The 13,722-nt window shown below is 38.3% G+C and overlaps 1 protein-coding gene across 4 annotated transcripts in view; it reads right to left on the reverse strand.

Annotated features, from left to right (window-relative positions):
• LOC127414352 (lysosomal-trafficking regulator-like) overlaps nucleotides 1-13,722 on the reverse strand; it is a 134,450-nt gene that overhangs the window by 30,297 nt on the left and 90,431 nt on the right. For all 4 annotated transcript variants that reach the window (XM_051652313.1, XM_051652314.1, XM_051652317.1 and 1 more), the window contains 10 exons: nucleotides 13,328-13,558; nucleotides 12,757-12,923; nucleotides 12,500-12,658; nucleotides 8,748-8,939; nucleotides 8,382-8,575; nucleotides 5,896-6,105; nucleotides 2,066-2,242; nucleotides 1,768-1,844; nucleotides 1,500-1,688; nucleotides 973-1,118 (listed from right to left, as the gene is read on the reverse strand). In XM_051652313.1, the coding sequence (XP_051508273.1) occupies nucleotides 973-1,118; nucleotides 1,500-1,688; nucleotides 1,768-1,844; nucleotides 2,066-2,242; nucleotides 5,896-6,105; nucleotides 8,382-8,575; nucleotides 8,748-8,939; nucleotides 12,500-12,658; nucleotides 12,757-12,923; nucleotides 13,328-13,558 (1,742 nt within the window). The remainder of the gene's footprint in view (nucleotides 1-972; nucleotides 1,119-1,499; nucleotides 1,689-1,767; nucleotides 1,845-2,065; nucleotides 2,243-5,895; nucleotides 6,106-8,381; nucleotides 8,576-8,747; nucleotides 8,940-12,499; nucleotides 12,659-12,756; nucleotides 12,924-13,327; nucleotides 13,559-13,722) is intronic.

A 13,722-nucleotide genomic window follows, 5' to 3' on the forward strand; every position in this document is an offset into this window, starting at 1 on the left:
TGATGTTCTTTTTGTGAAATTCTGTGTTTGATTTACGCCAGATGTAACGGGACCCCTGTCTTCCAAACAGTTCCACTTTCGACTCATCAGTCCACAGAACATTCTCCCAAAAGGTTTGAGGGTCATCAAGGTGTGTTTTGGCAAAATTCAGACCAGCCTTCATGAACAGTTACCTTTACTGATGCGAGAGAGGCCTGCAGTTCCTTGGATGTTGTCCTTGGCTTTTTTGTGACTTCCTGGATGAGTCGTTGCTGTGCTCTTGGAGGAATTTTGGAAGGTCGGCCAATTATGGGAAGGTTCACTACTGTGCCAAGTTTGTACCGTTGGTTATATGACCCAGTGCGATAATTAAAGCACAAAATTCTGCGATTTAATATCACTCTAAATCAGGGGCAGGTTTACGATTTCTGAGGCCCCAAGCAACCGACCAAGCCGGGGCCCCATTTTGAAAATGTCTGCTTAAAAAATGACATAAATCATCATTTAAAATTCATCCTATCAACCATTGTAGCAAGTACATTCAAAATGTTTAATGAAATAAAAATCTAGTTAAAGATAATTAATGCATGTTTTCCAGTTTTTCCACAATACAGTAATAAAAAAAAAAGCAGTATTTACCTACATACATTTCTACAATTTAAGAATTGATATTTAAGAATTTAAGAATCGATATCAAGGTCATTCAAATGAAGATTGCGATGCATCAGATAATCGAAATTTTTAGTATCGACTTGGTATGGAAGTACCGGTACTTCACTACTCCAATGTACTTCGAAGGAAACAGTTAATCTGCTTAATTGTCCCGAAAATAATGTCACAATGAAAATATTATGTGCTTAATGCTCCAAAAATATACTTGAATGATTTTGGGGTGAAATATGATATGTTCTTTACATGTTTCATGAGATTCACCCAGTTGAAAATACTACGTGTAAATAACATAAATCACAAAAACACAATGAGGAAGCTCACTGTCAAGTTTACGTCGGTCTTTGAGGAGGTATTTGTTGGGGATGGTCAGGTAGCAGCACTGCAGACGTCTCCGCTCACGGTTCGGCCCCTCAGTGGGATCCAACTGCCAAGACGTTGGGTAAGAGGACTGATCGTACCACACCGCCCTAAGAAAAACAAACACTTTATCATTAGCATCTTTTGCAATAATGCACAATTACTGTTTTTAATTATTTATGTAAATTAAATGTTAATATCATTTCAGCAACTTGTACATCTCACTTGCTCTCATTAAATTAGATTAATAGTTAATCCAAAATAAATTTTGGTCTGTCCCTCTATTGTATCCTAAACTATTGTATGATTTCAGATGGCTTTGATAAACCAAACGAGTCATCTGGACTACTTTTGTAGATTGACAGACATGGTCACTACCAACTGTCTTTGTTTGGAGAAGAGCTGTGTCAACATTTTTGGGTGAACCTTCTTTTAACCGTGTTGGTGTGAATTTATGATCTGTATACAGTTTTATTGTGAGCGATACTGACCGGTCATGAGTGAGCTGTTGTACGAGCTCTTGCCAGTGTCGGCTGGCGCTCAGGTCTGTCTTATAAAGTCCTCTGATGTGCTGCATGACTTTCTTCCTCTCCATCCCCTGCCTGAGAGACACGTTTTGAGTGACGTCTGCTGCGATCTTCGAGATTTCCTTTGACTTCCCGTCCAGCCTCTGTAACAGACTGAGAGACAGAGCGGCTCAAAACAAGGACAGGAAATATGTGCACATGATTGTGTGTTATTTGTTTAAGAGTCGCTTACCTTGTCTGAGTGTTTGCCAGCTTCTTTTCCCAAGCTCCTTTACTGGTTCTTGCCTCTGACTCATACTTTAGTTGCTCCTTCAAGAAATGAAGATTAAGTCAGCTTCAGTTGAGCAATATCAAAACAAACACACACACACACACACACACACACACACACTGTTGTGCAGAACAACACAACATTTAAAGGGGATGTATCATGCTAACTTTTGGGATCCGTAAAATAATTTTTACATGGTCTAATTTCAGCAACACGATTGACATCCTCATAGAGCACAAAAATGTTTGTAAAAACGCACCTCTTTGATAGCTTTCAGGAGGTCTGGTTTGGCCGGAGCACTGGGCGGTATGCAGCGGTGACCACAGAGCTTTAGTGTAGTCATGAAGGTGTTGGCAGCCGCCTGCTCTTCTTTACTCAAACTGTATTTGTGGTCGTGTAACAGCTCATACAGATACAGAGCCAGCTTGGGTCCATGCTACAAACACAGGCACAAAACACACGAACCATCATAGGAATAATGTTTTATAAAGTGACTGGTTGACAGGTTTATGAGTGATTGCATATTGTAGGAAACATATATGCTCAGTCTGAACAGCATAGGGATCAAGTGTCCATTGATACATCACTTCACAGGTGAATGTTTCAGTCATTAAAAAGCACATAAATGCAGCATAAAAGTAATCCATGCGACTCCAGTGGTTAAATCCATGTCTTCAGAAGCGATACGATAGGTGTGGGTGAAAAACAGACCTAAATGTAACTTTTTTCACTGTACATCTTGCCTTTTCAGTCAAGACAAAATCATGATTTCAAGTTACACTTCCTAGTGCATAAAGCATTCGCAGAGCGCTAGATGGCACTAGGAAGTGTAATCAAGCTTGAAATCATGATTCCCAAGGAGACAGCTGATGTCAAGATTTATAGTGAAAAAGGAGTAACATTTTGGTCTGTTGTCACTCAAAGCCGATTGGATAGCTTCAGAAGACATGGGTTAAACCACTGGAGTTGTGTGGGTTACTTTTATGCTGCCTTTATGTGCTATTTGGAGCTTCAAAGTTCTGTGCACTATTCACTTGCATTGTATGGACTACGAGAGCTGAAATATTCTTCTAAATATCTTCACTTGTGTTCTGCTGAAGAAAGAAAGTCATATACATTGCAACAGTCATGTATCACTAAATTTAGGGATTTTGAGTATGACTGTTTATTTTCATTTGACATGTAATTTTATATATTTTTAGATAAGGGTGTTTCTTCAATCTGGGGCTGCTTTCAACAGATTTTAGCTTTTGTTGTTGTTGATATATAAAGGTCACATTAAATCTGATTTTGAAACCTTTTAATCAGGCTTTTATCACTTAATTTGGGTACTTTTTAAATGGTTTTTATGTCTTGTCTTGTCCCAGACCCAGGCTTTTAATATGAAACTATGTAAATCCATTATAAAAATACAAATTATTACATGTTTAAAACTATGATCATCTAAACAAAGAGTGAAATAAACAGAAACCATTTCAATATTTATTGTGTGAAAATGATTTCTATAAAATGTTCAAAATTACGACTGTTCCAGTTGTGGCATCATTTCCAGCACACCAAACAATTTTGTCCCTAATAAAGATTTTTGAAAAGTTAGTGTACTTGTTAATCAAGTGGACAAAGTGTCAGTGAAAAGCATGAAATATGAGATTATTGGGCATAATTTCTAATCAAGTGGTCATTTTATAAAATTATGCAAAAAATGTGAAAATATAATTTAATTGTGTGTATTTTGTATACATAAAATGTTAGCTATGAAATAAGCCATAGCTATTTAAAACATTAAAATGTAATTTCCATCAGCATCATTTCCAGCACAGAATTCTATTAAACACAATACAGAATTTGAGATGTGCTGGAAATAAAAGTATGGTCATTTGTTATGTTTATTTACATGAGTATATGATGTCATCATACTCGAAACCCCTAATCTGCGTGACTCAAGCGTTGCTTGAGTTTGATGACGTCAGGCTGTCCAAATAAATTAATTTTATAAAGTCAAGTGAACATCGATATGTATCCCCTATTCAGTGAGTAGGAACCTGTGGGCACTATGTAGGGTCCCTGTCAATCAGAACGCAGTTGTTCATTGCAACACAGATACTACTATTTTATTCCCAGAGGCCATTTGTGCATTCACAGAACAGATGTTTTCAAAAGATGAGCGAGCTTATATGCTTATCAGTGGCAAAGCGCTGTGCCAGTCTATAATGGAGAAAAACAGATGTGGATGTCACTGTTGCTATGGAAACAGCAGAGGCTGCCGAGCATTATGAGGATGTTTCTGTGGGTTATTTACTGTATGTCAGAGGAGAGTTCTGGCAGCTGCTGAACACGCATAAAACACAAGCCCAGTGAAATGTCACTAGCTTCCTCCCAGCGGAGGACGTGTGCATGTGTGCCCAAAAACAGCTCTTTGATTGGGTACACATCTCTGATAACTGTCAGCAAATAACACACGCAAAATGTCACTACAGACATCGACTCTGGAGTCCATGCAAAAAAAATTAAAATAAATGCACCATTTCGGTCAACAAAACTATCAGCCAATGTCAATCTTGCGACACGCTTTAACGCAAACAGTTTCATTCTCGTCAACGAAATGACTGGTGTTTGGTGTAATCTGATTAAAAAGTAATTAGTTACTGTTATCTGATTACTAAAGGTAGTATAACACATTGATTGAGATTATAGTTACTTTTAACTACTTTTAAGTAAAAAGTAACTTTTATTTTACTTAATAATTACTTTTAAGTACATTACTTGGTAGGGATGCACCGATACCACTTTTTCTCTTCTGATCCAATTCCGATATCTGAAATCTCAGTGTCGGCTGATTATTAATATTATTATTATTGACTTTTAGAATTTTATAATACAAGAGTAATATAATCAGTTGTGCTTTAACTTTAAAACCCTCAGGCTTTTATTTTGATGGTCGGAACACTCCAGGAAGTCCTGTGAGTGTCTCCATGTGGACTTGTTCACAGTAGTTTAATTAGCTTCTTATTCAAAATCTGGTGAAATGCTCCTCCGCTGCCTTTCTAAATGCATGTTATAAGCAAACCGAACTATTGAGTATCTACATCTGAGATGTTGTTCACGTGGAGCGCTCACATATTGTGCGCTGCTCTGAGAGCTCGAGCGCATCAACAACCTGTGCATGCTATGTATGTGTGTCAACAGAGCTGTGCCATTCACTAACACGCTGCACATGCATACTAGATATTTACTTATTAAACAGCTTTTTGCGATTCACAAAGCTACCGCATGTCTTCAAGTGGCTTTAATAAAATGCACGAGTCATTTGGACTACTTAAATGGTGCTTTTATGGTTCTTTTATATCATTTTTGGTGCTTGACAACAATTAACATGACTAACACACAGTATCGGATTCGGATCGGGCTCATCGGACCGATACCCGATCCATCTAAAAACGTCAGTATCGAAGTCGATACTGATATAGGTATCGGATCGGTGCATCCTTATTACTTGGTTTACAACTATTCTAAACAGTATTATATACAGTATGTAGAATACATTTAAAACATGAATTATGTTCATATGTACATCGGTTTGTTTCTGTGACAGATGAAGGGACAGCAATAATGAACGAGAAAGAAACAAAGACATTAAGTTCGTAGAGTGGAAAAACAAACAAAAAATAATTTTCTGTGAAAATATGAGTTTTAGATTGTAACTTAAAAGTAAAGTAATTTGTAATGTGATTACTTTTCCCATGAACTATCAGTAATTTGTAGTGGATTACAACTTTTGAGTAACTTACCCAACAGTGGAAAATATGAACAAAATGTTACATTTAATTACATTTAATAATAGTCTCTATGAAGAATTAAAAACAGAGTAACTTCTAAAAAAATTACTTGTACTTCAGTATGCTCATTATATGCTATTATTTCAGGAGCTCAAGTTTGCACATTTTATGTTGATAAATATTTTAAACAGGTTTGTTACATGTTTTATTTAAATGTTCATAATTTTTTTCATGTTTTAAAGTTTCATTAAAGTTTGGTCAATAAAGTCAAAAGCAATAAATCGCCGCAGCCGACAATATTCTGCGTCCTCACCTCGAGGCCGGGACTGAGGCTCTCTCTCAGGATCTCAGAGTAGCTCTGCTCATACACAAATTCCAGCGCCTCCTTTCTGTCCTCCAGAGGAACTGCAGGGCTAAGCGTGTGCACCAGCATACGGCCGATCTGGACCCTGAATGTGTCGCGACAGGACCAGAGGATTCTTCTCCACTGTTGGTGAGGGGCGCCGCCACGCCCGGTGCTGCCCTGAGAATACACAACACAAAACTATATTTTACTTACACATACATTTGAAGTCAGAAGTTTACATACACCTTAGCCAAATACATTTAAACTCAGTTTTTCACAAGTCCTGACATTTAATCGTAGAAAACATTCCCTGTCTTAGGTCAGTTAGGATCACTACTTTATTTTAAGAATGTGAAATGTCAGAATAATAGTAGAGAGAATTATTTATTTCAGCTTTATTTCTTTCGTCACATTCCCAGTGGGTCAGAAGTTTACACACACTTTGTTAGTATTTGGTAACATTGCCTTTAAATTGTTTAACTTGGGTCAGACATTTTGGGAGCCTTCCATAAGCTTCTCACAATAAGTTGCTGGAATTTTGTCCCATTCCTCCAGACAGAACTGGTGTAACTGAGTCAGGTTTGTAGACCTCTTTGTTCACACACGCTTGTTCAGTTCTGCCCACAAATTTTCTATCGGATTGAGATCAGGGCTTTGTGATGGCCACTCCAATACCTTGACTTTGTTGTCCTTAAGCCATTTTGCCAAAACTTTGGAGGTATGCTTGGGGTCACTGTCCATTTGGAAGTCCCATTTGCAATGAGCTTTAACTTCCTGGCTGATGTCTTGAGATGTTGCTTCAACATATCCACGTAATTTTCCTTCCACTTGATTCCATCTATTTTGTGAAGTGCACCAGTCCCTCCTGCAGCAAAGCACCCCCACAACATGATGCTGCCACCCCCATGCTTCACAGTTGGGATGTTGTTCTTCAGCTTGCAAGCCTCACCCTTTTTCCTCCAAATATAATGATGGTCATTATGGCCAAACAGTTCAATTTTTGTTTCATCAGACCAGAGGAAATTTTTCCAAAAAGTAAGATCTTTGTCCCCATGTGCACTTGCAAACTGTATTCTGGCTTTTTTATGGTGGTTTTTGAGCAGTGGCTTCTTCCTTGCTGAGCAGCCTTTCAGGTTATGTCAATATAGGACTTGTTTTACTGTGGATATAGATACTTGTCTACCTGTTTCCTCCAGCATCTTCACAAGGTCCTTTGCTGTTGTTCTGGGATTGATTTGCACTTTTCACACCAAACTACGTTCATCTCTAGGAGACAGAATGTGTCTCCTTCCTGAGCGGTATGATGGCTGTGTGGTCCCGTGGTGTTTATACTTGCGTACTATTGTTTGTACAAATGAACGTGGTACCTTCAGGCATTTGGAAATTGCTCCCAAGGATGAACCAGACTTATGGAGGTCCACAATTGTTTTCTGAGGTCTTGTCTGATTTCTTTTGATTTTCCAATGATGTCAAGCAAAGAGGCACTGAGTTTGAAGGTAGGCCTTAAAATTCATCCACAGGTACACCAACAATTCAATACACATCCTATCAGAAGTTAATTGTCTAAAGGCTTGACATCATTTTCTGGAATTTTCCAAGCTGCTTAAAGGCACAGTTAACTTAGTGTACGTAAACTTCTGACCCACTGGAATTGTGATAAAGTCAATTAAAAGTGAAACAATCTGTCTGTAAACAATTGATGGAAAAATTACAGTAGATGTCCTAAACGACTTTCCAAAACTATATTTTGCTAATATTAAATCTGTGGAGTGGTTAAAAAATGGAGTTTGTAAAGTGAATGTAAACTTCTGACTTCATCTGTAGAATAAAATTTTATCATATGCCCAAGTACTCCACTAAATTCCATACGGCTTAGAAAATAGTCTTGCATTTCATCTGGACTATTTTTTTTCCTGTTGTTCTATGTACATACACTAAGTGTAAGACAGATGTCTTTGGCCATTGTATCATGTAAACATTGCTGTTTATTTAGTGTCACACCATCAGTAAAAAGTTCTGCTCCATTCTGGTGCTGTCAGCATAGCAGTTTTTGAACACGTCCTATATGAACGGCCCCTTACTCTATTCCACCAGGTGAAGAGACCAAAAAACAAACAAACAAACAAGTGTATTTGCATGTGGAAATAACTCTCATAATCAGAAACGACTTAATAATCTGAGCTTTTATCCTAACCAGCATGACAAGCCATTTTGTTAGTCACTTGGCTTTTATTGTCAGGTTGCACTGGGTAACTCCGCCCACAGGGAAATTTCATTGGTCTAAAATCTCCACATATCTCCACATAAACATCAAATGTGTTCTGTGATTTTGTTGCTTTGCACAGAACTTCACTTTTAGAGAGGACAGAAAAATGAAAAGTGTTGCACCACATAACATTCTCTCTTGATATGAGTTAAGAAAGAAATCCAGTCTTCTACTATCAGTGACTAACCAGGCTGATCTTCATGCCCTCCATCATGAGTTTGAGAATGTCTTTGCGGAAGCTTTTCATGTTGCTCGGTGGAAGAGATGTGGAAGGGGTGGAGCTGTCCTCCTCTGACATCTGCTCGCAAGGTAGTGGCACGGACACCACGTGATCAGGAGACTCGGGAAAGTTCAAGAGGTCGAAGAAATCCTGGTTGTTATCTGGAGAACAATGAGAAATAGAAAGGTTGTTTAGCTTACATGATTGTTTTTGTAATCACAAAATAAAAGTACCAAAAATTACTTTGTAATAAGTAAAACATTTTTGGACATGGTATCATGTTAATATGGAAAATGTTTATGAGCAGATGTCTTGTCATTATGCGTGTGGTACCTTGATATATGAGTCTGTTAACAGCCAGAACCAGAAGTCTCTGCAGCCGCTGGATGAACTCAGTCTCACTGGCTCTGATGGGGTTCTCTCGACTCATCCTCCGCTGCATCATCTGCGTCAACTCATCACTGGCCACAGAACGCATCCGTGTCAACAACGAGTCTGACTGAGCCAGAGTGAACCGCCTCCGACCTGACAAACACACACATGTAGTGAACACAACAACAAACATACTGAACAGAGCAAACTGTGAGCAGATAATTGTCAACCACCCGAGCCCAGATACAGACAGTCAGATGGAAAGATAGATACAGTAAATAGACATACAGATAGATAGACAGGTAGGTAGGCAGACAGACAGATAGATAAATAGACTGATAGATAAAGACCAATAAATAAAAAGACAGACAGACAGATAGATACATGTCAGATAGAAAGATATATAAACAGACAGACAGACATACATGTAGATAGACAGATAGGTAGATAGACAGACAGACAGATAGATAAATACAGACAGACAGAAAAATAGACCAATAGATGAACAGAAAGACAGACAGTCAGATACACGGATACGGTCAGATAGACAGATAGATAAATAGACAGACATATAAACAGATAAGACAGACAGACAACATACAGATAAATACAATCAGATAGACAGATTGATATATAGACAGACAGACAAATCAACAGACAGACAGATAAATAGACGGACAGACAGATAGACAGACAAACAGACAGAAAGATAAATAGACATACAGAAAGATTGACAGGTAGGTAGGCAGACAGACAGACAGACAGACAGATAAATAGACTGATAGATAAAGACTGATAAATAAAAAGACAGACAGACAAATAGATACATGTCAGATAGAAAAATATATAAACAGACAGACAGACATACATGTAGATAGACAGATAGGTAGATAGACAGACAGACAGACACAGTCAGAGAGACAGACAAACAGATAGATAAATACAGTCAGACAGACAGACAGAAAAATAGACCAATAGATGAACAGAAAGACAGACAGTCAGATACACGGATACGGTCAGATAGACAGATAGATAAATAGACAGACATACAAACAGATAGACAGATGGACAGACAACATACAGATAAATACAGTCAGATAGACAGATTGATAAATAGACAGACAGATAAAACAGACTGACAGACAGAGATAGATAGATATATAGACAGACAGACAGAAGATAAACAGACAGACACACAAATCAACAGACAGACAGATAGACAGACAAATAGACAAAGATAAATAGACATACAGAAAAAGACAGGTAGGTAGGCAGACAGACGGACAGACAGATACATGTCAGATAGAAAGATATATAAACAGACATACATGAAGATAGACAGATAGGTAGATAGACAGACAGACAGACAGACACAGTCAGAGAGACAGACAGACAGATAGATAAATACAGTCAGACAGACAGACAGACAGAAAAATAGACCAATAGATGAACAGAAAGACAGACAGTCAGATACACGGATACGGTCAGATAGACAGATAGATAAATAGACAGACATATAAACAGATAGACAGACAGACAGACAACATACAGATAAATACAGTCAGATAGACAGATTGATAAATAGACAGACAGATAAAACAGACTGACAGACAGAGATAGATAGATATATAGACAGACAGACAGAAGATAAACAGACAGACACACAAATCAACAGACAGACAGATAGACAGACAAATAGACAAAGATAAACAGACATACAGAAAAAGACAGGTAGGTAGGCAGACAGACGGACAGACAGATACATGTCAGATAGAAAGATATATAAACAGACATACATGAAGATAGACAGATAGGTAGATAGACAGACAGACAGACACAGTCAGAGAGACAGACAGACAGATAGATAAATACAGTCAGGCAGACAGAAAAATAGAGCAATAGATGAACAGAAAGACAGACAGTCAGATACACGGATACGGTCAGATAGACAGATAGATAAATAGACAGACATATAAACAGATAGACAGACAGACAGACAACATACAGATAAATACGGTCAGATAGACAGATTGATAAATAGACAGACAAATAAAACAGACTGACAGACAGAGATAGATAGATATATAGATAGACAGACAGAAGATAAACAGACAGACAGACAAATCAACAGACAGACAGATAGACAGACAAATAGACAGAAAGATAAACGACAGACAGATAGATAGTTTAGTGTTTACATCAGAAAAGTGATGTGGCCATATGATCACTTCAAACGGTTTGAGTGATGAATTACAAGATGCATTTGACCCCATTTATACCAGTATTTTACACTGTCCACTTGTGATCGGATCACTCAACAGACAGATGATAATACCAGATGTAAACAGGGATCAGTAAGAGAATAAGAGAGACAAACAGACTAAGATTTTTTAGTCATATCTTCTTTTTCCTTTATGTGTAACTTTTATTATTTAACATGATCCTTTTTACCTTTTTTGTCAAGTATACTGTACATTCATTGTATATATTATGTACATTGATTTGCACTGTGTTTGTTTTGCACTGTTTTATTTGTATGCAGCTGAGCTGTAAATGCTTTGGCAATACGAATGTACAAATATTTGTCATGTCAATAAAGCACCTAAAAACTGGACAAACAGACAGAGAATCCTACGCAAAGGATTAGAAGCCTGGTGCATCACTTGGGATGCTCTGGAGATCACTCTGCACTTCCTTAGTCTTGTTTCATTAAAGTTAATAGCATCATAAACACACACATGCACCAGCAGTCTTGGACACCCGGCAGATTAGAGACATGCACTTCACTCGCTTCACTGCACACAGACAACATCCTCTCGACAGACAGGATGTTGTCGTCTGTCTGTGCAGACGGGGTCGATGGCTACCTGAGCCTGAGGGGAACACGAAGGAGTTTGCTCCAGTAGGGGAGGGAAGGGGGGAGTCCTGGGACAGGAAGGTGAAGGGGGAGGGCAGAGGAATCAGGCCGTATGAACAGTAGTGTTGCCGGGGGATACGGGGGATTATGGAGTCTTTCAGCCCCATTGAACCTTGAGAATGTAAAGGGAGGGAATGATACAACACAGACACTTAAACGGTCAAGCGTGACAGGGCTGATGGTTTAAGACGAGATGAATGGAGATAAAAGTCCTATCAAGGGTACTTGGAGAACATATATGGAATTTAATGGGATAGTTCACACAAAAATGAAAATCATTTACAGACCCTCATGTTGTCCCAACTACACAATAAAAAATGGTGTCTTTACGCTCAAAGTTCGAACATCATTTCAGCGTCTATGGCTACTTTCATGGCAAAATCCAGGTTCAAATTAGGGCTGTTGATTTAATGCATAAATTTAGCACGATTAATTATAAAAACATAATGAGTTGAAAAAAATGAAAGCAATTAATCATGCCCCCTGACCGTAATAAGGACACTGTTCTATCCCATGATGCCTCTGGACCTGAGATAACCGCATGTTCAAAACTGTAAGTGTTATAAATACCAAGAACGTTGTTCCTTGTGTTTAAATAATGCTTGTTTTAACAAAACCAGAATTAACTACTACAAAATGGATTAATGGACAAAATAAACATGGGTTTGGAATCACATGAGGGTGTATAAATAATGACAGAATTTGTATTTTTAGCTCAACAAACTCTTTAAATGGCATTCAGTAACCCAAAAACCATGACAAACACAAAATCTTCTCATCTCTTAAACTGTCTTACCTGCGATGCTTTTGCGTTTTTGATGCAACGAGTGGTGTGGCGAGGTGGGGACGTGCACGTCGCTGCCGCTGCTGGATTTCTGAGGGTCCTGATTGGCTGTGGTCTTAATGAAATCAATGGCAGCCTGGATCACACGGAACTGCAGTGCCATGGCCATTTCTGACAGACAGAATCACAACAGAGATTATAGTATTCCACCTAATGATTCATGCATGTCTTTGTCATTGTTAATGCTAATATTGTTACTTCCTTTTTACCCTGTGTGCGGCGAACTCTGCTGGCCTGCATGTATCCTAGTAACGTGATGAGATCCTCAATGATGCGGAAGTACTGAGAACCTGAAGAGCTGCAGGAGTGGATGGTGACCGCCACCAACAACTGCTGAATATCACACACCACCAGCCTGTAGTCATTCGGAGGAATTCTACAGAGCAAACAACATCGAGAAAGTGTTCAAACTTAATATAATAGAAGTATTTTATGAAAGGAGAACAGTAGGGCTGGGTGGTGTGATTGTACAAAGGATGCAAAGGTGTGTGTATATATATATATATATATATATATATATAATTATTGTGTATCTTATTAAATTGCAGCTTATACATCATTCTTGCATGTTACTTATGAATATAAATATGAAAATATGAGTGGAAAATGTCTTTTTATTTTTTTTTTACTAGATTTTTACTGTATTTTCTTTCTTGCAATTAATATTTTAAATCTACTTGGCAAAAGAGGCTGTAACTCTAGGCTGGAATCATGGTTCCTCTGATTGAAATGAGGTTTATACACTCATGTCTGAGAGCAACAGCAGGGCATGATGTGTACCCGTTCTCCAGGCCGTTGAGTGTGGAGAGTGTGTTGAAGAGCACGTAGAGTAGGCCGTGATCCAGCAGGATATCTGCCAGCTTTGGGCAGGTGTTGAGGAGCTGCAGTAGCACACAGAGCGTGTTGTGCACAAGTGAGTTGTCATATAGAGAGTTCTCCAGCAGACCCAACACAGGGATGATACAACGCATCCTGAACGGAGAGATGTTCTCCATGTCCTCTAAATCCAGACTGGAGAGGAGAGAGACGAGACAACACAAAATATTGGTTGTCAATGACCTGAACGGGTGATTCTCATAAAACCTGTCAAGAAAATGTCCTGTTCATATTTAACCCTACAAGAAAAACAATAAAAATGGGAAATTCCAATTTGCATAAAGAAAATGACGCCTTTA

The sequence above is a fragment of the Myxocyprinus asiaticus genome, chromosome 23, assembly GCF_019703515.2.
Source record: "Myxocyprinus asiaticus isolate MX2 ecotype Aquarium Trade chromosome 23, UBuf_Myxa_2, whole genome shotgun sequence".
In the NCBI taxonomy this organism is placed as follows: domain Eukaryota; kingdom Metazoa; phylum Chordata; class Actinopteri; order Cypriniformes; family Catostomidae; genus Myxocyprinus; species Myxocyprinus asiaticus.